The sequence below is a fragment of the Bombina bombina genome, chromosome 4 (genome assembly GCF_027579735.1).
Source record: "Bombina bombina isolate aBomBom1 chromosome 4, aBomBom1.pri, whole genome shotgun sequence".
NCBI lineage: Eukaryota > Metazoa > Chordata > Amphibia > Anura > Bombinatoridae > Bombina > Bombina bombina.
Window position 1 is genome coordinate 1220358553 of NC_069502.1, and position 25979 is coordinate 1220384531.

Genomic DNA, 25979 nt, shown 5'->3' on the forward strand with positions numbered 1-25979 from the left:
TTTCATGGACACAGAATCTATTAGAGTTCCCAGTAAAGGAACCCTTGTCTGTGGAATTAGTGAACTCTTTTCTAGATTCGCCTTCCACCCGTGAGCCCTTAGAAAGGCCAGAACCATGTCGGTATGAGACTTTGTCAGTTGATAAGACGACGCCTGGATCAGAATATCGTCCAGATAAGGCGCCACTGCAATACCCCGCAGTCTGAGAACCGCCAGCAGAGACCCTAGAACCTTTGTGAAGATCCTGGGTGCCGTGGCCAGCCCAAAGGGTAGAGCCACAAACTGAAAATGCTTGTCCAGAAAGGCAAATCTTAGGAACTGGTGATGATCTTTGTGGATAGGTATGTGAAGGTATGCATCCTTTATGTCCACGGTAGTCATATTGACCCTCCTGGATCAATGAAAGAATTGTCCGAATAGTCTCCATCTTGAAGGATGGGACTCTGAGAAACTTGTTTAGACTCTTGAGATCTAAAATGGGTCGGAACGTTCCCTCTTTTTTGGGAACCACGAAAAGATTTGAGTAAAGCCCCTGATCTTGTATTGGGACGGGGCTAATTACTACCATAGTAGAGAGGTATTTTACACAACGTAAGAACGCCTCTCTTTTTATCTGGTCTACAGACAATCTTGAAAGAAGGAACCTTCCCCTTGGGAAGGAATTTTTGAACTCCAGCTGATACCCTTGAGACACGATTTCCAGTGTCCAGGGATCCTGAACGTCTCTTATCCACGCCAGAACAAAGAGAGAAAGTCTGCCCCCTACTAGATCCGGTCCCGTATCGGGGTCGCCCCTTCATGCTTTCTTTGGAGCAGCAGCGGGCTTCTTAAGTTGTTTACCCTTGTTCCAAGCCTGGTTGGGTCTCCAGACGGACTTGGCTTGTGCAAAATTCCCTTCCTGTTTAGTGGAAGCGGCAGAGGGGGCTCCCTTGAAATTTCAAAAGGAACGAAAATTACTCTGTCCCTCTGCTTAAAAGACTTATCCTGAGGTAGTTGATGACCCTTACCTCCCGTAATGTCAGAAATGATCTCTTTCAAGTCAGGCCCGAATAGGGTCTTTCACTTGAAAGGAATAGCCAAAAGCTTGGATTTAGAGGACACATCCGCAGACCAGGATTTTAACCATAAGGCTCTGCATGCTAAAATGGCAAAACCTGCATTCTTAGCCACCAATTTGGCGATCTGAAAGGTGGCATCTGTAGCAAAAGAATTAGCCAGCTTAAGGGCCTTAATTCTATCCATTATTTCTTCTAAAGAAGTCTGTCTTCAGAGACTCTTCTAAGGCGTCAAACCAAAAGGCAGCCGCAGTTGTGACTGGTACAATGCAGGCCGTCGGTTGTAAAAGAAACCCTTGATGAACAAATAGCTTTTTCAGAAGACCCTCCAACTTTTTATCCATAGGGTCCTTGAAAGCACAACTGTCCTCAATAGGGGCTATAGGGTACATTTTCTTAAAAGTAGGGGAAGGTGAAAACGGGATACCCGGTCTTTCCCATTCCCGTGTAATAATTTCCGAAATTCTCTTAGGAACCGGAAAAATATCAGAATAAGAAGGAACCTCTAAATATTTGTTCATCTTACACAGTTTCTCTGGTGGTACCACAATAGAGTCACAGTCGTCCAGAGTCAGCAAAACCTCCCGCAACAACAGACGGAGGTGTTCAAGCTTAAATCTGAAGGACATTACGTCCAAATCTGTCTGGGGCAATGTACTTCCTGAATCAGACAATTCCCCTTCAGATAGAATCTCACTACCTCCCCCTTCAGAGCCCTGGGAGTGTATTTCGGAGATCGCCATCAAAGAGTCAGAAGTCGCCTGGACCACCTGGTCCGCCCTTCTACTATGTTTGCCTTGTAACACTGGCAACTTGGACAAAACTTCTGTAAGAGTAGATGACATAACTGCTGCCATATCCTGCAGAGTAAATGAAGTGGACGCAGTTGATGGCGCCTGAGCGGGTGTTAAAGGCTATGACGCTTGGGGAGAAAGTAGCGGCATACCCTGAGTCTCCTCAAGCTGAGAAGCTTCCTTAGTTATTTGCATTAAAGACAATTTGTTCTTTAAACGGTAAAGCCCTCTCAGTACAAGAGGGACAAAATGTAAGAGGGGGTTCCACATTGGCAGCTAAGCACATAGAACAGGTCTGTTCCAGTAGATCAGCCATGATAAAAAGAAAAACAAGAGCAATATTGGTCATGTCAGATATATGAAATAACAAAACAAGTACTGTGCCTTTAAATTTTAAAGCAACATAAAATTTTACTGCAGCGTGAACGATATAGGCTTTTTACTGAAAAAGTGAAACACAATCAATTGCTAATAGCAAAAATATTTACATCTCAGGTTATTCTAGCCCTTATTAGAGTGGCGACTAAAATTAACCCCTGCACCAAGCCACAGCTCTGCTGTGGCGCCTACCTCACACCAAACAGGATGCACAATAACCACTGCCTAGGTCAGCTTGCTGTATTTCTGATATTAGACCAAGCAGACCTAGGAACAGGAACCCTCTGTGTAGGAATCGTAATAACAAGTGCGCAGTAAAGCGTGCGAACGGAAGCCCGGAACAGAAAGAAAAGCGCTGTATGTTAAAATACAATGTCGGACAAACCCGACTTGAATAAAGCCAATGTGTCCCTCGACCCAACTCACTATAGGGTCCATCTACGCAAATAAAAGAATTAAGAAATCCTTTTTTTGCTTTACTACACATTTCTCCAGCGTCAGCCTGTATAAATCATTTGACCCCTGACTACAAAAAAATGGGTCACATAACACCAACCCACTGTATATTTATATAGTGTTCTGAAAAGAAAACAGACAGGGAAATAAAACTTTATGTGTAAGTTACCCCACTTGTGTTGCAGCAGCGAACGTCCAGCCTGTTCTGAGCTACATATTTCCCAGAAAACAAAAAGACTGTACATACCGTAGTGCTGATCTGAACCTGTCGCACACGAATAAGAGGACTCTTTACATCACCTCCTGTAGGTCTGTGGGGACAAATAGGGCCTTATGTGATATCCTATAAGACCATCAGCAGGGCATCACCAGCATGTGGAGTGAGTGAGAATGTAGAAAAAAACTCCTCAGTTCCCTTTGTTGAAACATCTGATGCTCCATCCCTGAGAAAAATAGTACTCTCTGGCACCATTTAAAAACAATAAACTCTTGATTGAAGAAACTAAACTAACACCTCACTTGACCTCTTCCTATCACTAACACAGGCAAAGAGAATGACTGGGGTGGGAGGGAAGGGAGGAGCTATATATACAGCTCTGCTGTGGTGCTCTTTGCCTCCTCCTGCTGACCAGGAGGCGTAATCCCATAAGTAAGGATGAAATCCTTGGACTCGTCATATCTTGTAAAAGAAACAATAGCTCAGTGATTAGAGTTTAGTAGGTACATATACATATTCAGTGAGTCAGACATGTCAGTTAGTGACTTCCTAGCTGTAGGGAGTGAGGGGAAAACAATAACTCAGTGAGTAGAGTAGAGTACGTACGTATACATATTCAGTAAGTCAGGCATGTCAGTTAGTGACTTCCTGTCTGTAGGCCGCTAGTTAGAGAGTGAGGAGAAAACAATAACTCGGTGATTAGCGTATAGTACGTACGTAGGCATGTCAGTTAGTGACTTCCTGGCTGTAGGGAGTGAGGGGAAAACAATATCTCAGTGATTAGAGTTTAGTACGTACGTATACATATTCAGTAAGTCAGGCATGTCAGCTAGTGACTTCCTACCTGTAGGCAGTTAGGGAGTGAGGGTAAAACAATATCTCAGTGATTAGCGTATAGTACGTACGTATACATATTCAGTGAGTCAGGCATGTCCAGGGCCGCCATCAGGGGGTGACAGGGGTGACTCCTGTCAGGGGCCCAATGAGCCAGGGGGGCCCCATGAGGCAAGAACTAAAAAAAAAAAAAAAAATTTTTATTTTTTTTATTTTTGCAGCCACCAGTGGGTACTACAGCAGAGTGCTAATTGATCATGGGAAATGTTATTACAAGTAGTAAAGTATTAGCATTTGAGAGTATTTCTTAGTGTGCACTAAACCACTATGCTCAGTGTGAGACAGACTTGGCACTTTGTACAGTGTGTGCCTGAGTCAGACGGCAGATCACTTTCATTTGAAGAGGAGGTGGACTTACTTAGCAAATGTTTTTTATTTCTTTGTGCAATTTTGGATTGTAACTTCAGTGTGGTAGTAGTTGTATGGTGGGGCCAGGGGTCCATAAAAACATTTTTTTTTAGCAGCAGTTTATTTATGATTATTTGACAATGCTGTAGAAATTCTATATTTAAAAGCATGCAGAAATGTTTCCTCCTCAATACACAAATGGTAGATGCCCTTTTGGCAGATATGCATTTTATATATATATATATATATATATATATATATTACATTCCAGTTTACTGCCCCTTTATGCAAGGACTTTCCAGATGCAAGGAGGTATTTTATCTAAGATTTTTACATCTGCATAAAATTTTATACTCTCAGACTAAGATTGCTCAGTGTTTGAAATGAGACAGGTTAACTTAAAACTGTTCAGTTTACACTACAGCTGACTTAGTTTTGAAATACATACCAACAAGCCTAAATCCTGCATTTAACCAGATCTAATGGTATAAGTACCACAGCTTATGGTCCCACCAAGACCATATAGAGTACAGCATTTTCAAAATCTATAAGTACAGCTGACAGATGGGAAAATTTGTACACTATATTTGAAGTGGTGCTCTTGGTTGGGGAAAATGGGAAAAAAACAAACAAACATATGTCAACCTTTTAAAGGTACTTTTCTTCATCTAGCCATCTACCCAGCTCATTAATGTACAATTTTGAATTCACAGAATTATTTTTGTTTGCACATTTACAAATATGATTCTTTAAAAAGTGATCTCTTAATTTCTGCATTTTTTTATCATGCAAGTCACACACTGTTGATTTAGGGGATGCAAGGTGCATAAATGTTTCCTCCTGTGAGTGTTTCTGTGGGTGTATGTGTTTGTCTTTGTGCTTTGGTTTGTGTCTCTATGTGTATGTATTTTTTATCTGTGGGTCTCTCTGTGAGGGTGGGTGTGTATGTCTTTGTGCATTTTCTGTGGATGTCTGTGAGGTTGTGTGCATATGTCTTTGAGCTTTTTCTATGGGTGTTTCTGTGAGGTTGTTTGTGTGTATGTATGTATGTGTTTTCTGTGGATGTCTCAGTGAGGGTGTGTGTATGTATGTCTTTCTGTGTTTTTCATGTGGTTGTCTCTCTGTGTGTGTGTATATGTCTTTGTGTGTTTTCTGAGGCTGTCTCTGTCAGTGTTTCCTTGGGTGTATGTGCAAGTTTGAGTTTGTGTGTGTGTGTCCATTGTCTGTTCCTTTTTAGGACATTTTGACCTTACTACTAATTATTCACATCTTTCTACAGACTTTGAGACTAACAAGACCTTTCCGGAAGTAACCACTCCACCATTTAACGTTTAAATTATTGTTTAGGCAGTTCAGGGCCCTTACTTTCAGCCACTGCATGCTGTTGTCGAAATTTAGTTGTCATCTTCCTTTACAAAAAGATAATCAGAACTCCATATTTTGTTTTCTAAATCTCCTTTTTTTACAAAACTGTAGTCTACCTCATTACTTGTCAGGTCAATGTAAACAAGTGCTGAGTGTCTGTTTGGGTGTCTGTGTTTGAGTTTCTTTGCATGTCTGCTAGAATGTCTATATGTGAATCCTTATGTGTGAGTGTGTGTGTGTGTTTCAGTGTATGTTACTACCTTTACAACATTTCCAAGTTTAAATAGACAATTAAGAATAAAGTGCATATACATTTTAGTCACTTGGTCAAAAATTGCACATGTCAAAGGAGGGGGGGGGGGGGGCCCTGATCAATGGTTGAGTCAGGGGCCCCAAAATTTCTAGTGGCGGCCCTGGGCATGTCAGTTAGTGACTTCCTGACTGTAGGGAGTGAGGGGAAAACAATAGCTCACTGAGTAGAGTATAGTACGTATACATATTCAGTGAGTCAGGCAAGTCAGTTAGTGACTTCCTGGCTGTAGGGAGTGATGAGAAAACAATATCTCAGTGATAAGCGTATAGTACGTACGTATACATATTCAGTGAGTCAGGCATGTTAGTCAGTGACCTCCTGCCTGTAGGGAGTGAGGGGAAAACAATATCTCAGTGAGTAGAGTATAGTACGTACGTATACATATTCAGTGAGTCAGGCAGGTCAGTTAGTGACTTCCTGACTGTAGGCAGCTAGTTAGGGAGTGAGGGGAAAACAATATCTCAGTGAGTAGCGTTTAGTACGTACGTATACATATTCAGTAAGTCAGGCATGTCAGTTAGTGACTTCCTGAGTGTAGGGAGTGAGGGGAAAACAATATCTCAGTGATTAGAGTTTAGTACGTATGTATACATATTCAGTGAGTCAGACATGTCAGTTAGTGACTTCCTGTCTGTAGGTAGTTAGTTAGGGAGTGAGGGGAAAACAATATGTCAGTGATTAGAGTATAGTACGTACGTATACATATTCAGTGAGTCAGGCATGTCAGTTAGTGACTTCCTGGCTGTAGGGAGTGATGAGAAAACAATATCTCAGTGAGTAGAGTATAGTACGTACGTATACATATTCAGTGAGTCAGGCATGTCAGCTAGTGACTTCCTAGCTGTAGGCCTCTAGTTAGGGAGTGAGGGGAAAACAATAACTCAGTGAGTATAGTACGTACGTATACATATTCAGTGAGTCAGGCATGTCAGTTAGTGACTTCCTGACTGTAGGCAGTGAGGGTAAAACAATATCTCAGTGAGTAGAGTATAGTACGTACGTATACATATTCAGTGAGTCAGGCATGTCAGTTAGTGACTTCCTGACTGTAGGGAGTGAGGGGAAAACAATATCTCAGTGAGTAGAGTATAGTACGTATACATATTCAGTGAGTCAGGCATGTCAGTTAGTGACTTCCTGGCTGTAGGGCGTGATGAGAAAACAATATCTCAGTGATTATCGTATAGTACTTACGTATACATATTCAGTGAGTCAGGCATGTTAGTCAGTGACCTCCTGGCTGTAGGGAGTGAGGGGAAAACAATATCTCAGTGAGTAGAGTATAGTACGTACGTATACATATTCAGTTAGTCAGGCAGGTCAGTTAGTGACTTCCTGACTGTAGGCAGCTAGTTAGGGAGTGAGGGGAAAACAATATCTCAGTGAGTAGAGTTTAGTACGTACGTATACATATTCAGTAAGTCAGGCATGTCAGTTAGTGACTTCCTGAGTGTAGGGAGTGAGGGGAAAACAATATCTCAGTGAGTAGAGTATAGTACATACGTATACATATTCAGTGAGTCAGGCATGTCAGTTAGTGACTTCCTGAGTGTAGGGAGTGAGGGGAAAACAATATCTCAGTGAGTAGAGTATAGTACATACGTATACATATTCAGTGAGTCAGGCATGTCAGTTAGTGACTTCCTGAGTGTAGGGAGTGAGGGGAAAACAATATCTCAGTGAGTAGAGTATAGTACATACGTATACATATTTAGTGAGTCAGGCATGTCAGTGACTTCCTGAGTGTAGGGAGTGATGAGAAAACAATATCTCAGTGATTAGAGTTTAGTACGTACGTATACATATTCAGTGAGTCAGGCATGTCAGCTAGTGACTTCCTAGCTGTAGGCCTCTAGTTAGGGAGTGAGGGGAAACCAATAACTCAGTGAGTATAGTACATACATATACATATTCAGTGTCAGGCATGTCAGTTAGTGACTTCCTGTCTGTAGGCCGCTAGTTAGAGAGTAAGGAGAAAACAATAACTCAGTGATTAGCGTATAGTACGTATGTATACATATTCAGTGAGTCAGGCATGTCAGCTAGTGACTTCCTAGCTGTAGGCCTCTAGTTAGGGAGTGAGGGTAAAACAATATCTCAGTGAGTATAGTACGTACGTATACATATTCAGTGAGTCAGGTAGGTCAGTTAGTGACTTCCTGGCTGTAGGGAGTGAGGGGAAAACAATATCTCAGTGAGTAGAGTATAGTACGTACGTATACAAATCCAGTGAGTCAGGTAGGTTAGTTAGTGACTTCCTGACTGTAGGGAGTGAGGGTAAAACAATATCTCAGTGATTAGCGTATAGTACGTACGTATACATATTCAGTGAGTCAGGCATGTCAGTCAGTGACCTCCGGGCTGTAGGGAGTGAGGGGAAAACAATATCTCAGTGAGTAGAGTATAGTACGTACGTATACATATTCAGTGAGTCAGGCATGTCAGTTAGTGACTTCCTAGCTGTAGGGAGTGAGGGGAAAACAATATCTCAGTGAGTAGAGTATAGTATGTACGTATGCATATTCAGTGAGTCAGGCATGTCAGTTAGTGACTTCCTGGCTGTAGGGAGTTAGGGTAAAACAATAACTCAGTGATTAGCGTATAGTACGTACGTATACATATTCAGTGAGTCAGGCATGTCAGCTAGTGACTTCCTAGCTGTAGGCAGTTAGGGAGTGAGGGTAAAACAATATCTCAGTGATTAGCGTATAGTACGTACGTATACATATTCAGTGAGTCAGGCAGGTCAGTTAGTGACTTCCTGGCTGTAGGGAGTGAGGGGAAAACAATGTCAGTGAGTAGAGTATAGTACGTACGTATACATATTCAGTGAGTCAGGCAGGTCAGTTAGTGACTTCCTGGCTGTAGGGAGTGAGGGGAAAACAATATCTCAGTGAGTAGAGTATAGTACGTACGTATACATATTCATTGAGTCAGACAGGTCAGTGACTTCCTGGCTGTAGGGAGTGAGGGTAAAACAATATCTCAGTGATTAGCGTATAGTACGTACGTATACATATTCAGTGAGTCAGGCAGGTCAGTTAGTGACTTCCTGGCTGTAGGGAGTGAGGGGAAAACAATGTCAGTGAGTAGAGTATAGTACGTACGTATACATATTCAGTGAGTCAGGCAGGTCAGTTAGTGACTTCCTGGCTGTAGGGAGTGAGGGGAAAACAATATCTCAGTGAGTAGAGTATAGTACGTACGTATACATATTCAGTGAGTCAGACAGGTCAGTGACTTCCTGGCTCTAGGGAGTGAGGGGAAAACAATATCTCAGTGATTAGCTTATAGTACGTACGTATACATATTCAGTGAGTCAGGCAGGTCAGTTAGTGACTTCCTGGCTGTAGGGAGTGAGGGGAAAACAATATCTCAGTGAGTAGAGTATAGTACGTATACATATTCAGTGAGTCAGACAGGTCAGTGACTTCCTGGCTCTAGGGAGTGAGGGGAAAACAATATCTCAGTGATTAGCGTATAGTACGTACGTATACATATTCAGTGAGTCAGGCATGTTAGTCAGTGACCTCCTGCCTGTAGGGAGTGAGGGGAAAACAATAACTCAGTGAGTAGAGTAGAGTACGTACGTATACATATTCAGTGAGTCAGGCATGTCAGTGACTTTCTGACTGTAGGGAGTGAGGGGAAAACAATATCTCAGTGAATAGAGTTTAGTACGTACGTATACATATTCAGTGAGTCAGGCATGTCAGTTAGTGACTTCCTGACTGTAGGGAGTGAGGGGAAAACAATAACTCAGTGAGTAGAGTACGTACGTATACATATTCAGTGAGTCAGGCATGTCAGTTAGTGACTTTCTGACTGTAGGGAGTGAGGGGAAAACAATATCTCAGTGAGTAGAGTATAGTACGTACGTATACATATTCAGTGAGTCAGGCATGTCAGTTAGTGACTTCCTGACTGTAGGGAGTGAGGGGAAAACAATATCTCAGTGAATAGAGTTTAGTACGTACGTATACATATTCAGTAAGTCAGGCAGGTCAGTTAGTGACTTCCTGGCTGTAGGGAGTGAGGGGAAAACAATATCTCCGTGAGTAGAGTATAGTACGTACGTATACATATTCAGTGAGTCAGGCATGTCAGCTAGTGACTTCCTAGCTGTAGGCAGTTAGGGAGTGAGGGTAAAACAATATGTCGGTGAGTAGAGTATAGTACGTACATATACATATTCAGTGAGTCAGGCATGTCAGTTAGTGACTTCCTGGCTGTAGGGAGTTAGGGTAAAACAATATGTCAGTGAGTAGAGTATAGTACGTACGTATACCTATTCAGTGAGTCAGGCAGGTCAGTTAGTGACTTCCTGGCTGTAGGGAGTGAGGGGAAAACAATATCTCAGTGAGTAGAGTATAGTACGTACGTATACATATTCAGTGAGTCAGGCATGTCAGTTAGTGACTTCCTAGCTGTAGGCAGTTAGGGAGTGAGGGGAAAACAATATCTCAGTGAGTAGAGTATAGTACGTATACATATTCAGTGAGTCAGACAGGTCAGTGACTTCCTGGCTCTAGGGAGTGAGGGGAAAACAATATCTCAGTGATTAGCGTATAGTACGTACGTATACATATTCAGTGAGTCAGGCAGGTCAGTTAGTGACTTCCTGTCTGTAGGGAGTGAGGGGAAAACAATATCTCAGTGATTAGCGTATAGTACGTACGTATACATATTCAGTGAGTCAGGCATGTTAGTCAGTGACCTCCTGCCTGTAGGGAGTGAGGGGAAAACAATAACTCAGTGAGTAGAGTAGAGTACGTACGTATACATATTCAGTGAGTCAGGCATGTCAGTTAGTGACTTTCTGACTGTAGGGAGTGAGGGGAAAACAATATCTCAGTGAATAGAGTTTAGTACGTACGTATACATATTCAGTGAGTCAGGCATGTCAGTTAGTGACTTCCTGACTGTAGGGAGTGAGGGGAAAACAATAACTCAGTGAGTAGAGTACGTACGTATACATATTCAGTGAGTCAGGCATGTCAGTTAGTGACTTTCTGACTGTAGGGAGTGAGGGGAAAACAATATCTCAGTGAGTAGAGTATAGTACGTACGTATACATATTCAGTGAGTCAGGCATGTCAGTTAGTGACTTCCTGACTGTAGGGAGTGAGGGGAAAACAATATCTCAGTGAATAGAGTTTAGTACGTACGTATACATATTCAGTAAGTCAGGCAGGTCAGTTAGTGACTTCCTGGCTGTAGGGAGTGAGGGGAAAACAATATCTCCGTGAGTAGAGTATAGTACGTACGTATACATATTCAGTGAGTCAGGCATGTCAGCTAGTGACTTCCTAGCTGTAGGCAGTTAGGGAGTGAGGGTAAAACAATATGTCGGTGAGTAGAGTATAGTACGTACATATACATATTCAGTGAGTCAGGCATGTCAGTTAGTGACTTCCTGGCTGTAGGGAGTTAGGGTAAAACAATATGTCAGTGAGTAGAGTATAGTACGTACGTATACCTATTCAGTGAGTCAGGCAGGTCAGTTAGTGACTTCCTGGCTGTAGGGAGTGAGGGGAAAACAATATCTCAGTGAGTAGAGTATAGTACGTACGTATACATATTCAGTGAGTCAGGCATGTCAGTTAGTGACTTCCTAGCTGTAGGCAGTTAGGGAGTGAGGGGAAAACAATATCTCAGTGAGTAGAGTATAGTACGTACGTATACATATTCAGTGATTAGCGTATAGTACGTATGTATACATATTCAGCTAAACCCTACATGCAGTTTACCATATTTAAGAGAGTTAGCTGCAAAATAGATAATGCATGTCAATTGCAAATTTTATCTAAATAGCCTATATTAAAGACACTGAACCCAATTTTTTTTTTTGTAATTCAGATCGAGCATTCAATTTTTCTTTGTTCTCTTGCTAACTTTATTTGAAAAAAAGGCATCTAAGCTAAGGAGCCAGCCAATTTTTGGTTCAGACACTGGACAGCACTTGTTTATTGGTGGGTGAATTTATCCACCAATCAGCAAGAACAACCCAGGTTGTTCACCAAAAATGGGCCGGCATCTTAACTTTCTTTCTTTTCAAATAAAGATACCAAGAGAATGAAGACAATTTGATAATAGGAGTACATTAGAAAGTTGCTTAGAATTGCATGCTCTATCTGAATCGTAAAAGAAAAAATGTGGGTTCAGTGTCCCTTTGATTTTGGTGTATAATGTGCCTTTATTCCTGTCTCATGTTTGTAGGTTATATTAATAATCTCTTACTCTTTAAACATAGTCATGTAACTTGTGATACAACTGCCTAGTGCTGGAGCTCAGTACATTTATATTTGTTTAAACTCTATCATAGTGCAGATTTTATTCTCGGCATTTAGCACTCAAGGATCCAAAAGTGGCCCCTAGATCTGTCCCTACTCTCCCCCCCCCCCCCCCAATATTCTATGTTAAATCGTTTGCCATTGGTCTAAGAGTGGCCATGTAACTCACTGGTGGACCATTAAAGGGACATTAAACCCATATTTTTCTTTCATGATTGAGAAAGAGCATGCAATTTTCAACAACTACCTAATTTACTTCTATATTCTTATATGCTTCATTCTCTTGATATCCTTTGCTGAAAGCATATCTAGATAGGCACAATAGCTTTTGATTGGTGGCTGCACATAGATGCCTCGTGTGATTGGCTCGCCTATGTGCATTGCTATTTCTTCAACAAAGTATATCTGAAAAATGAAGCAAATTATATAATAGAAGTAAATTGGAAAGTTGTTTAAAATTGTATTCTCTATCTGCATCAGGAAAGAAAATGTTGGGGTTTAATGTCCCTTTAATTAATACCTTTACTGTATTCTCTACTGTTGGCATTTAAGCTGTGTTTATTGATGGAGCAGAGTGTAGACCATTGAGTTCTCTTTACTTGATTCATTAGGCGTTAATACTAATAAAACAAATGTATGGAGCAGAGTGTAGACCCTTGAGTTCTCTTTACTTGATTCATTAGGCGTTAATACTAATAAAACAAATGTATGGAGCAGAGTGTAGACCCTTGAGTTCTCTTTACTTGATTCATTAGGCGTTAATATTAATAAAACAAACGTATACAGCAGAGTGTAGACCCTTGAGTTCTCTTTACTTGATTCATTAGGCGTTAATATTAATAAAACAAACGTATACAGCAGAGTGTAGACCCTTGAGTTCTCTTTACTTGATTCATTAGGCGTTAATACTAATAAAACAAATGTATGGAGCAGAGTGTAGACCCTTGAGTTCTCTTTACTTGATTCATTAGGCGTTAATACTAATAAAACAAATGTATGGAGCAGAGTGTAGACCATTGAGTTCTCTTTACTTGATTCATTAGGCGTTACTACTAATAAAACAAATGTATGGAGTAGAGTGTAGACCCTTGAGTTCTCTTTACTTGATTCATTAGGCGTTAATACTAATAAAACAAATGTATGGAGCAGAGTGTAGACCCTTGAGTTCTCTTTACTTGATTCATTAGGCGTTAATACTAATAAAACAAATGTATGGAGCAGAGTGTAGACCCTTGAGTTCTCTTTACTTGATTCATTAGGCGTTAATACTAATAAAACAAATGTATGGAGCAGAGTGCAGACCCTTGAGTTCTCTTTACTTGATTCATTAGGCGTTAATACTAATAAAACAAATGTATGGAGCAGAGTGTTAGACCTTTGAGTTCTCTTTACTTGATTCATTAGGCGTTACTACTAATAAAACAAATGTATGGAGCAGAGTGTAGACCTTTGAGTTCTCTTTACTTGATTCATTAGGCGTTACTACTAATAAAACAAATGTATGGAGCAGAGTGTAGACCCTTGAGTTCTCTTTACTTGATTCATTAGGCGTTAATACTAATAAAACAAATGTATGGAGTAGAGTGTAGACTATTGAGTTCTCTTTACTTGATTCATTAGGCGTTAATACTAATTAAACAAACGTATGGAGCAGAGTGTTAGACCCTTGAGTTCTCTTTACTTGATTCATTAGGCGTTACTACTAATAAAACAAATGTATGGAGCAGAGTGTAGACCATTGAGTTCTCTTTACTTGATTCATTAGGCGTTAATACTAATAAAACAAATGTATGGAGCAGAGTGTAGACCTTTGAGTTCTCTTTACTTGATTCATTAGGCGTTAATACTAATAAAACAAATGTATGGAGCAGAGTGTAGACCATTGAGTTCTCTTTACTTGATTCATTAGGCGTTACTACTAATAAAACAAATGTATGGAGCAGAGTGTAGACCCTTGAGTTCTCTTTACTTGATTCATTAGGCGTTAATACTAATAAAACAAATGTATGGAGCAGAGTGTAGACCCTTGAGTTCTCTTTACTTGATTCATTAGGCGTTAATACTAATAAAACAAATGTATGGAGTAGAGTGTAGACCTTTGAGTTCTCTTTACTTGATTCATTAGGCGTTACTACTAATAAAACAAATGTATGGAGCAGAGTGTAGACCATTGAGTTCTCTTTACTTGATTCATTAGGCGTTACTACTAATAAAACAAATGTATGGAGCAGAGTGTAGACCTTTGAGTTCTCTTTACTTGATTCATTAGGCGTTAATACTAATAAAACAAATGTATGGAGCAGAGTGTAGACCCTTGAGTTCTCTTTACTTGATTCATTAGGCGTTACTACTAATAAAACAAATGTATGGAGCAGAGTGTAGACCCTTGAGTTCTCTTTACTTGATTCATTAGGCGTTACTACTAATAAAACAAATGTATGGAGCAGAGTGTAGACCCTTGAGTTCTCTTTACTTGATTCATTAGGCGTTACTGCTAATAAAACAAATGTATGGAGTAGAGTGTAGACCATTGAGTTCTCTTTACTTGATTCATTAGGCGTTACTACTAATAAAACAAATGTATGGAGCAGAGTGTAGACCATTGAGTTCTCTTTACTTGATTCATTAGGCGTTAATACTAATAAAACAAATGTATGGAGCAGAGTGTAGACCATTGAGTTCTCTTTACTTGATTCATTAGGCGTTACTACTAATAAAACAAATTTATGGAGCAGAGTGTAGACCCTTGAGTTCTCTTTACTTGCTTCATTAGGCGTTACTACTAATAAAACAAATGTATGGAGCAGAGTGTAGACCCTTGAGTTCTCTTTACTTGATTCATTAGGCGTTACTACTAATAAAACAAATGTATGGAGCAGAGTGTAGACCCTTGAGTTCTCTTTACTTGATTCATTAGGCGTTACTGCTAATAAAACAAATGTATGGAGTAGAGTGTAGACCATTGAGTTCTCTTTACTTGATTCATTAGGTGTTATTACTAATAAAACAAATGTATGGAGCAGAGTGTAGACCATTGAGTTCTCTTTACTTGATTCATTAGGCGTTACTACTAATAAAACAAATTTATGGAGCAGAGTGTAGACCCTTGAGTTCTCTTTACTTGCTTCATTAGGCGTTACTACTAATAAAAAAAAAAAACGTATGGAGCAGAGTAAGGCTCCAGTGTGATTTTTAAACTACGATTGGTAAATCTGCTTATCATGGCATCCCTATCCACTAATGAGAACGAGGTGTGCTGAAGGTTGTAATTTGTCTGGCAATGTAGTTCTTTTTCTATGTAATAGGATACTGTGTGACTGGCAGAAGGCAATAGCGAATCAGCAGTAAAAGATAAAACCAATGGAACAATAAAGCATTAGTTGTCATGCCTACATACTTTAGAACCGAACTGCCATTTAGTAGTATTGCCCATATCATTGGACCAGTAATAGCCACAAGTACAAATGTGTGTCGTGCAGCCACATGGCCTGCTCTGCATACTCTCTACCCATGCTCTTTGGCAGACAATATTTCTATATCAGCATTTACACTCAGCCCTTCATTACTCTATTTCATGTAAATATTAGTGCACTTCTGTAAGTATTCAGTACCTTGATTTGCTACTAGAACCCCAGAGTGATGGAAGACGTATCAAGCCTAGTGGCTCACTTGTATACATGTCTATTGTCATGTAACTGTGGTTTCTTTTTGACCTCTCCTTCCAGTACTTTCATTCCCTATAGCTTTGCTAAACTGAATTGGTGTATAGGAGTAATCAACACAAAAGGCAGGAACTAAATGTGTATTTTTATATCTCCCAAATGATCTGATAATTGCTCATCACTAACGATTTTCATTGTTTAATGTCTTGCTAAATTTATTACTTTTTTCCCTTCTAGCTTGGACCTTTTTTTCCGCTGGCTTTTTGACAAGAAGTTTCTGGAACAGGCAAAGATCCGGTTTGAGTAAGTAGCTAGACTGATCAGCCATTCTGCTCCAGCCACTCCTAATGCTATGATCACTCTCAAAATGGAGAGTTGCTGTTGGTGGCTACAGTGAGGCATGTAGTGAACTTTTATGAAGTTATTCCTCTTATTTATATGGAAAATAGGTGTGTAAAAAGGAACTTAAAATACAAATCAGTGCTGTATTCTCTGGCACATCCTAATCACAGTCCCCTCTCCTCCCCAGGTGTGTGTTTCTCCCAGATAATGGCGCTTTCTTTGTTAATTACGTCATTGCCTCTGCTTTTATTGGAAACGCCATGGACCTGCTGCGGATTCCAGGTCTGCTCATGTATATGATTCGTCTGTGTCTGGCACGATCCGCCGCTGAACGCAAGAATGTTAAACGGGTAGGAAAAGGGTCATGTGACCTTGTGTCAGTGTCACCAACCATCTGTCACTTATCCTCTCTCATTGCTATAATATTATAGGCCCAACACATTACACATGACAGCACTGTCTGTTATCAATTACAAGTCATCTGATCCTTATAGACTTTTCTCTTGTCCAGTGATTTTTTTCATTCTCTGCCTCTCCTCCCTTCTGTGACCTATTCATTTACTTTCCATTTCCTCCTTTCTCACTAACTTCCCGATTTTATGTTTCTCTCTAACTTTTTGTTTTTCGCCAATCTACCCTCAGCACCAGGCGTACGAGTTCCAGTTTGGCGCAGCCTATGCGTGGATGATGTGCATCTTCACTGTAGTGATGACCTACAGTATCACTTGCCCAATTATTGTGCCATTTGGTAAGTTACCTGAGGTGGGATATGGTACACTGCTCAGTTTCCTTTTGTACTGGAAATTTGCGTTAATCACAGAGGACACAGATTCCCCTGGATAATATTATAACAAATACAGTATTCAAGAAGGGATAATCAAATCTTTTTCATGCTGTGAAGGATCAGAGAGCACCATTTAAAGCTGAGCGAGACAAAAATATTACAACGTAGAGGATGAGAACTTAATATTGAGTCTAAGGCAGCCTAGTGGTTCTGACCAAGACAGAAGCAGGGGGACCTAGGAAGTGAGTCAGCCATACAGGATAGCCCTGAGACCAAGAGGAAAACCTATATTGATTCTGTGTTGAGAATGACCAATGTAGCAAATAACCTACTGTAACTTGTATGTATAAAAGTGATTGCAGAGCTCCTCTAGTCCCAATATACAGCGAGTGGTGAGGATGGTGCCCAGTGCTGACCTATATCCCCACTCACAGGACTGATGTACATGCTGCTGAAGCACCTGGCAGATCGGTACAACCTGTATTACGCCTACCTGCCCGCCAAACTGGACAAGAAGATCCACTCTGCAGCGGTTAGCCAGGTGGTAGCAGCTCCCATCCTGTGCTTGTTCTGGTTGCTGTTCTTCTCCACCATGAGGACGGGTGAGTTTGTGTGTTTGGTGTGGGGTACAGAGAGGAGATATGTTAGGCAGCACCCCGACATATAGAAACGGTTTCATCTGCTGTAACCCCACAGGCAGAACTTTCTCTTGTAAAGGTGTATCCAGTCCACAGTTCATCCATTACTTGTGGGATATTCTCCTTCCCAACAGGAAGCTGCAATAGGACATCCACAGCAGAGCTGTCTATATAGCTCCTCCCCTAACTGCCACCCCCAGTCATTCGCTTGCAGCTCTCGACAAGAAAGGAAGTATCAAGAGAGATGTGGTGACTTAGTGTAGTTTTTACCTTCAATCAAAAGTTTGTTATTTTTAAACGGTACCGGCGTTGTTCTGTTTTTACTCTCAGGCAGAAATTGGAAGAATAATTCTGCCTGGAGGTTTTGATGATCTTAGCGGTTTGTAACTAAGGTCCATTGCTGTTCTCACACATAACTGAAGAATATGGAAAGAAAACTTCAGTTGGGGGGACCGTCTGCAGATTGCCTGCTTTGAGGTATGTTCAGTATATTTTTTTCTAGAGAGATAAGGTCTAGAAAATGCTGACAGTGCCTGGTATATTTAAAGGGACAGTAAACCTTAAAAATAATGTTATATAATTCTGCACTGTGTCTAATGGCGCGGTCGGGCTGTGACTATACAGCTGGCCCGATGCGCTCAGTAAAAACAACAGACCCGCTCAGCAGAGTACAGAGAGCGGGTCTGTAAAACACCGATATTTTTACAAAATAAAAAGGGAATATTATGATTTAAAAAGTTTGGCTAATGTAATGTTATATAATTCTGCACTATGTGCAGAATTATATAACATTATTTTTAAGGTTTACTGACCCTTTAAGGTAAGCCTGATACAGTGATTTAACAACAACTGGTATCATGCTTGCAAATAAGGGTAATATTCATGTTAATACTTATATTACTTAGTGTAAAAACGTTTGCATGACTTATGAAAATAAAAACGTTTTTTCTCTGAGGGTGATAAATCTTTATTTGGGGCCTAGTTTTCCACATGGCTTGTTAAATCACTCCTAGGAGTACTTTTTTAAGGCCCTCTGACTTTGAGTGCATGGTAGGGAGGGGCCTATTTTCAAGCTCTAAATGTGCAGTTGATTTTCAATCTGAGACATCCAGCTTCCCTGAAGGAGTCCTCTGGCTTATAGGACCTCTATAGAGGGTTTTGCTCCTGCAAAAATCGTTTTTAAGGGCAGGTAGGAGCCACAGCACAGCTGTGGCAGTGTGTTTGACTGTTTATTAGCAGTTTTAATGTTTTTTTAATTCGTTTTTGGGCCTGAGGGGTTAATCATCCATTTGCAAGTGGGTGCAATGCTGCTTTAGTCCCTTATACACACTGTAAAAATCTCGTAGAGTTTACTACTTTTTATCACTGTTTTTACAGTTTGTGGTAGTTTTTTTCTCTTAAAGGCACAGTACCGTTTTTTATTATTGCTTTTTTCACATTTATTAATGTGTTTTCCAAGCTTGCTGGTCTCATTACTAGTCTGTTAAACATGTCTGACATAGAGGAAACTCCTTGTTCATTATGTTTAGAAGCTATTGTAGAACCCCCTCTTAGAATGTGTACCAAATGCACTGACCTTTCTATAAGTTATAAAGATCATATTATGGCTTTTAAAGATTTATCACCTGAGGTTTCTGAGACTGACAAAAGGGAGGTTATGCCATCTAGCTCTTCCCACGTGTCAGAACCTATAACTCCCGCTCAAGGGACGCCAAGTACATCTAGTGCGTCCAATGCGTTTACCTTATAAGACATGGCGGCAGTTATGAATCATACCCTCACAGAGGTATTGTCCAAACTGCCCGGGTTACAAGGAAAGCGAGACGGCTTCGGGGCTAGAACAAATACAGAGCTCTCTGACGCTTTAGTAGCTATGTCTGATATACCCTCACAATGTGCAGAAGTTGAAGCAGGAGAGCTTCTATCTCTGGGTGACTTCTCTGATTTAGGGAAGGCGTTACTTCAGTCTGACTCTGAAATGACAGCATTTAAATTTAAGCTTGAACACCTCTGCGTGTTGCTCAGGGAGGTTTTAGCAACTCTGGATGTCTGTGACACCATTGTAGTCCCAGAGAAATTGTGTAAAATGGACAAATACTTTGCAGTGCCTGTTTACACTGACGTTTTTCCAATCCCTAATAGGTTTTCAGAAATTATTACTAAGGAATGGGATAGACCAAGTGTACCGTTCCCTCCCCCTCCTGCTTTTAAAAAGATGTTTCCTATAGATGCCGCTACGCGGGACTCGTGGCAGACGGTCCCCAAGGTGGAGGGAGCAGTCTCTACCCTAGCTAAGCGTACAACTATTCCTGTCGAGGACAGTTGTGCTTTCCTAGATCCTATGGATAAAAAATTAGAGGGTTTCCTTAAGAAAATCTTTATACAACAAGGTTTTATTCTCCAGCCTCTTGCATGCATTGCCCCAGTCACTGCTGCAGCGGCTTTCTGGTTCGAGTCTCTGGAGGAGGCTCTACAGGTAGAAACCCCGTTGGAGGATATCCTTGACAGGATTAAAGCTCTTAAGTTAGCCAATTCATTTATTTCTGACGCCGTTTTTCATTTAACCAAGCTAACGGCTAAAAATTCAGGTTTTGCCATTCAGGCGCGTAGGGCGCTATGGCTTAAATCCTGTTCAGCTGATGTCACTTCAAAGTCTAAACTTCTCAATATCCCCTTCAAAGGGCAGACCCTATTTGGGCCTGGACTGAAGGAGATCATTTTTGATATTACTGGAGGAAAAGGCCACGCCCTTCCCCAGGATAGGTCCAACAAGTTAAGGACCAAACAGACTACTTTTCGTTCCTTTCGAAACTTCGAGTGGCGCAGCTTCATCTTCCTCTTCTACAAAACAAGAGGGAAATTTTGCCCAGTCCAAGCCAGTCTGGAGACCTAACCAGGCTTGGAACAAGGGGAAACAGGCCAAAAAGCCTGCTGTTGCCTCTAAGACAGCATGAAGGAGTAGCCCCCGATCTGGGACCGGATCTAGTGGGGGGCAGACTTTCTCTCTTCGCCCAGGCTTGGGCAAGAGATGTCCAGGATCCCTGGGCTCTGGAGATTGTTTCCCAGGGATATCTTCTGGATTTCAAAGCTTCATCTCCAAAGGGGACATTTCATCTCTCACAATTATCTGCAAACCAGATAAAGAGAGAGGCATTCTTACATTGAAGACCTACTAGTTATGGGAGTGATCCACCCAGTTCCAAAGGAGGAACAGGGGCAGGGCTTCTATTCAAATCTGTTTATAGTTCCCAAGAAAGAGGGAACTTTCAGACCAATCTTGGATCTCAAGATCCTAAACAAATTTCTCAGGGTCCCATCCTTCAAGATGGAGACTATTCGAACCATCCTACCTATGATCCAGGAGGGTCAGTATATGACTACCGTGGATTTAAAGGATGCTTATCTACCCATTCCGATACACAGGGATCATCATCAGTTTCTCAGGTTCGCCTTCCTAGACAGGCATTACCAGTTTGTGGCTCTTCCCTTTGGGTTAGCCACGGCACCAAGAATCTTTACGAAGGTTCTAGTGTCCCTTCTGGCGGTTCTAAGGCCGCGGGGTATAGCAGTGGCCCCTTACCTAGACGACATCCTGATACAGGTGTCGACTTTTCAAATCGCCACTTTTCAAATTGTTCTGGTATTCCTGAGGTCTCACGGGTGGAAGGTGAACGAAGGAAAGAGTTCTCTCTCTCCCCTCTCACAAGGGTTTCCTTTTTAGGAACTCTGATAGGCTCAGTAGAAATGAAGATTTATCTGACAGAGGTCAGGTTGTCAAAACTTCTAACTTCCTGCCGTGCTCTTTATTCCACTTCCCATCCGTCAGTGGCTCAGTGTATGGAGGTAATCGGATTAATGGTAGCGGCAATGGACATAGTTCCGTTTGCCCGCCTACATTTCAGACCACTGCAACTTTGCATGCTCAATCAGTGGAATGAGGATTACACAGATTTGTCCCCTCTACTAAATCTGGATCAAGAGACCAGGGATTCTCTTCTCTGGTGGCTATCTTGGGTCCATCTGTCCAAGGGAATGATTTTCTGCAGCCCAGAATGGACTATAGTAACGACAGATGCCAGCCTTCTGGGCTGGGGTGCAGTCTGGAACTCCCTGAAGGCTCAGGGTTCGTGGACTCAGGAGGAGGCCCTCCTTCCGATAAACATTCTGGAACTAAGAGCGATATTCAATGCTCTTCAGGCTTGGCCTCAGCTAGCTGCGGTCAGGTTAATCAGATTTCAGTCGGACAACATCACGACTGTAGCCTATATCAACCATCAGGGGGGAACAAGGAGCCCCCTGGCAATGTTGGAGGTTTCAAAGATAATTCTATGGGCACTCTTGCCATCTCTCAGCTATCCATATCCCAGGAGTAGAGAACTGGGAGGCGGATTTTCTAAGTCGGCAGACTTTTCATCCGGGGGAGTGGGAGCTCCATCCGGAGGTATTTGCCCAGTTGATTCAACTATGGGGCAAACCAGAACTGGATCTCATGGCGTCTCGTCAGAACGCCAAGCTTCCTTGTTACGGGTCCAGTTCCAGGGATACCAAGGCAGCGCTGATAGATGCTCTAGCAGCGCCCTGGTCCTTCAGCCTGGCTTATGTGTTTCCACAGTTTCCTCTGCTCCCTCGTCTGATTGCCAAGATCAAGCAGGAGAGAGCTTCAGTGATCTTGATAGCCCCTGCGTGACCACGCAGGACTTGGTATGCAGATCTGGTGGACATGTCATCTTTTCCACCATGGACTCTGCCGCTAAGGCAGGACCTTCTACTTCAAGGTCCCTTCAAACAACCAAATCTAATTTCTCTACGTCTGGCTGCTTGGAGATTGATTGCTTGATTCTATCAAAGCGTGGTTTTTCCGAATCGGTCATTGATACCTTAATTCAGGCTCGAAAGCCTGTCACCAGGAAGATCTATCATAAGATATGGTGTAAATATCTTCACTGGTGTAAATCCAAGGGTTACTCATGGAGTAAGGTCAGGATTCTTAGGATATTATCTTTTCTCCAAGAAGGATTGGAGAAGGGATTGTCAGCTAGTTCCTTAAAGGGACAGATTTCTGCTCTGTCTATTCTTTTGCACAAACGTCTGGCTGAGGTTCCAGACGTTCAGGCGTTTTGTCAGGCTTTAGTTAGAATCAAACCTGTGTTTAAACCTGTTGCTCCACCATGGAGTTTAAATTTAGTTCTTAAAGTTCTTCAAGGGGTTCCGTTTGAACCTTTGCATTCCATAGATATTAAGCTTTATCTTGGAAAGTTCTGTTTTTAGTAGCTATCTCCTCGGCTGGAAGAGTTTCGGAGTTATCTGCTTTACAAAGTAATTCCCCTTATCTGATTTTCCATGCAGATAAGGTAGTGTTACGTACCAAACCTGGGTTTCTTCCTAAGGTGGTATCTAATAAGAATATCAATCTGGAGATTGTTGTTCCTTCACTATGTCCTAATCCTTCTTCAAAGAAGGAACGTGTCTTACACAATCTTGATGTGGTTCGTGCTTTAAAGTTTTATTTACAAGCTACGAAGGATTTTCGTCTAACATCTGCTTTGTTTGTTGTCTACTCTGGACAGAGGAGAGGCCAAAAGGCTTCGGCAACTTCTCTTTCTTTTTGGCTAAGAAGTATAATACGCTTAGCTTATGAGACTGCTGGCCAGCAGCCTCCTGAAAGAATTACAGCTCATTCTACTAGAGCAGTAGCTTCCTCATGGACTTTTAAACATGAGGCCTCTGTTGAACAGATTTGTAAGGCGGCGACTTAGTCTTCGCTTCATACCTTTTCGAAATTCTATAAATTTGATACTTTTGCTTCTTTGGAGGCTATTTTTGGGAGAAAGGTCTTACAGGCAGTGGTGCCTTCCGTTTAAGTTCCTGCCTTGTCCCTCCCTTCATCCGTGTCCTAAAGCTTTGGTATTGGTATCCCACAAGTAATGGATGAACCCGTGGACTGGAAGAGAAAACAAAATTTATGCTTACCTGATAAATTTATTTCTCTTGTGGTGTATCCAGTCCACGACCCGCCCTGTCATTTTAAGGCAGGTGTTTTTTATTTTTAAACTACAGTCACCACTGCACCCTATAGTTTCTCCTTTTTTTCTTGCTTGTCTTCGGTCGAATGACTGGGGGTGGCAGTTAGAGGAGGAGCTATATAGACAGCTCTGCTGTGGGTGTCCTCTTGCAGCTTCCTGTTAGCAAGGAGAATATCCCACAAGAAATGGATGAACCCGTGGACTGGATACACCACAAGAGAAATAAATTTATCAGGTAAGCATAAATTTTGTTTTTTTCACTTTCTGCGATGAGATTTTTTTTTAGTGAAAATTTTTCTGCAGGTCATTTTTAAATAAAATTCAATTTTAAATTAGGCAGTTACACTAAAGCACCAGTTCAAGTGTAATGTGTTAGTTAACTGGAGAATAAAGCAATATTGAAAGTTTTATAATATAGTGCAGTAGTTGAAAATTGCATTGAAAATTAGCTGCAGAAATACTCTTTAAAAAAAAAAAAAAAAAAAAGTGCATTGCTTATAAGAACGTTTTACATTCAGAAAAAAACAGCTTTGCACACTATGAAAGGCTAGGGGACGGGCTTGAAACGATCTCTGAGAGACAGTCAATTAATGCACTACTACTTTGCAGCGCTACTGCATATTTTGACTGTTCACTTCAAACAGCACGTTGCTCTGGAGGAACTGTGATAAGGAAAACTTACACAGTGCAGTCAGAGAACAGCTCTGTTTGAAAAGAACAGCCTAATGTGAAGCAGCGCTGAAAAACTAAATTTATGCTTACCTGATAAATTTATTTATTTCTTGACACGGTGAGTCCACGGATCATCATCAATTACTGTTGGGAATATCACTCCTGGCCAGCAGGAGGAGGCAAAGAGCACCACAGCAGAGCTGTTAAGTATCACTTCCTACCCACAATCCCCCAGTCATTCGACCAAAGGAAAGGAGAGAAAGGAAGTAACACAAGGTGCAGAGGTGCCTGAGGTTTATACAAAAAAAACCTGTCTGAAAAATACAGGGCGGGCGGGTACTCACCGTGTCAAGAAATGCATAAATTTTGTTTTCTTTCTAATGACACGGTGAGTCCACGGATCATCATCAATTACTGTTGGGAATCAATACCCAAGCTAGAGGACACAGATGATACAGGAGGGATAAGACAGGTAACCTAAACAGAAGGCACCACTGCTTGCAGAACCTTTCTGACAAAAAGAAACCTCAGCCGAGTCAAAAGTATCAATTTCACAGATTTTAGAAAAAGTGGGCAAAGACCAAGTCGCAGCCTTACAAAGCAGTTCCACTGGGGCCTCATACTTGAAGACCTAAGCAGAAGACACCTGCCTGGTGGAATGTGCCGTAATTCTCTCAAAAGGCTGCTGTCCACCAGACTCATGTGCTAAATGAATAACACTTCTCAACCACAGAGAAGTAGCAGAGCTTCCTGACCTTTGTCTACCAGAAGGGGTCCGACAGGAGCAACTTTGTCTCTCCTTGTTGTTTGTTTTAACAGCTTACCATGGTTAAATATTAGCAAATCGATATATTAGTACTACTTACTTCAGCCTTACAGTTATACTCTAAGTATAATTATAAGCTTAATCTAGCCCTCGGATTGTAAGGGCTTAGTCTATTTAACTTTATTTTTAACTGTTGGCTGATTGTCATTATTTTAGAGTATCTTTGTGTCAAATTTATATTCTAGACTAACCTGGTTCAAGTGGTTTTAAAATTTAGCTTAAGCTATTGTATGATTGGTTATTCCTGGTTGTGACTGAGATTTTTCTAATAAAGATAACTATGTATGAATGAAATATAACCTCAAGGGAATAATATTTTTCTAATAACTCCTATCAGTTTTCGCTGGGTTAACAGATATATCATATCGTGGAGCTAATCCTTCTATACTCAATTGTATACTTTTTTACAATTAGTTTAGCTAGTTATGTTCTGTTTGTTTAGTCTCCACGACAGGTAATAATTCTAGTAAGTTATACATTTGTTATACAAGCACAGTTATACTAAGAAATTACCTGCCATTATTTAACTCTGCTACCCCCAATTCATTTCTTTTGTGTCCTTAAACAAGGCAGAATACTGACGAAAATCCTTTGAAGCCTGCAAAAGAAACTAAAGAGCACGCACAACGTCGAAGTTGTGTAGAAACCCTTCCTTATGAGAAGAAGGCTAGGACAGATAGAAGGAACAACAATTTCCTGATTAATATGCTTGTCGGAAACGACGCTAGGAAGAAAACCAAACTTGGCACGGAGAACTGTCTTATCCGATGAAATAAGAGATAAGGAGAGTCGCACCGCAAGGCTGAAAGTTCAGAAACTCTCTGAGCAGAAGAAATGGCAGTAAGAAACAAACACCTTGCAAGATAACTTAATTTCTTTCATGTAATTAGCAAGAGTCCATGAGCTAGTGACGTATGGG

General features: G+C 41.2%; 1 protein-coding gene across 1 annotated transcript in view; it reads left to right on the forward strand.

The window, feature by feature from the left end:
* Positions 1-25979, forward strand: part of TMEM63B (transmembrane protein 63B) — a gene marked incomplete in the record, with an annotated part of 652794 nt that overhangs the window by 460705 nt on the left and 166110 nt on the right. The window contains 4 exon segments of the mRNA XM_053712736.1: positions 16013-16078; positions 16305-16467; positions 16760-16865; positions 17336-17507. Coding sequence (XP_053568711.1) covers positions 16013-16078; positions 16305-16467; positions 16760-16865; positions 17336-17507 — 507 coding nt within the window.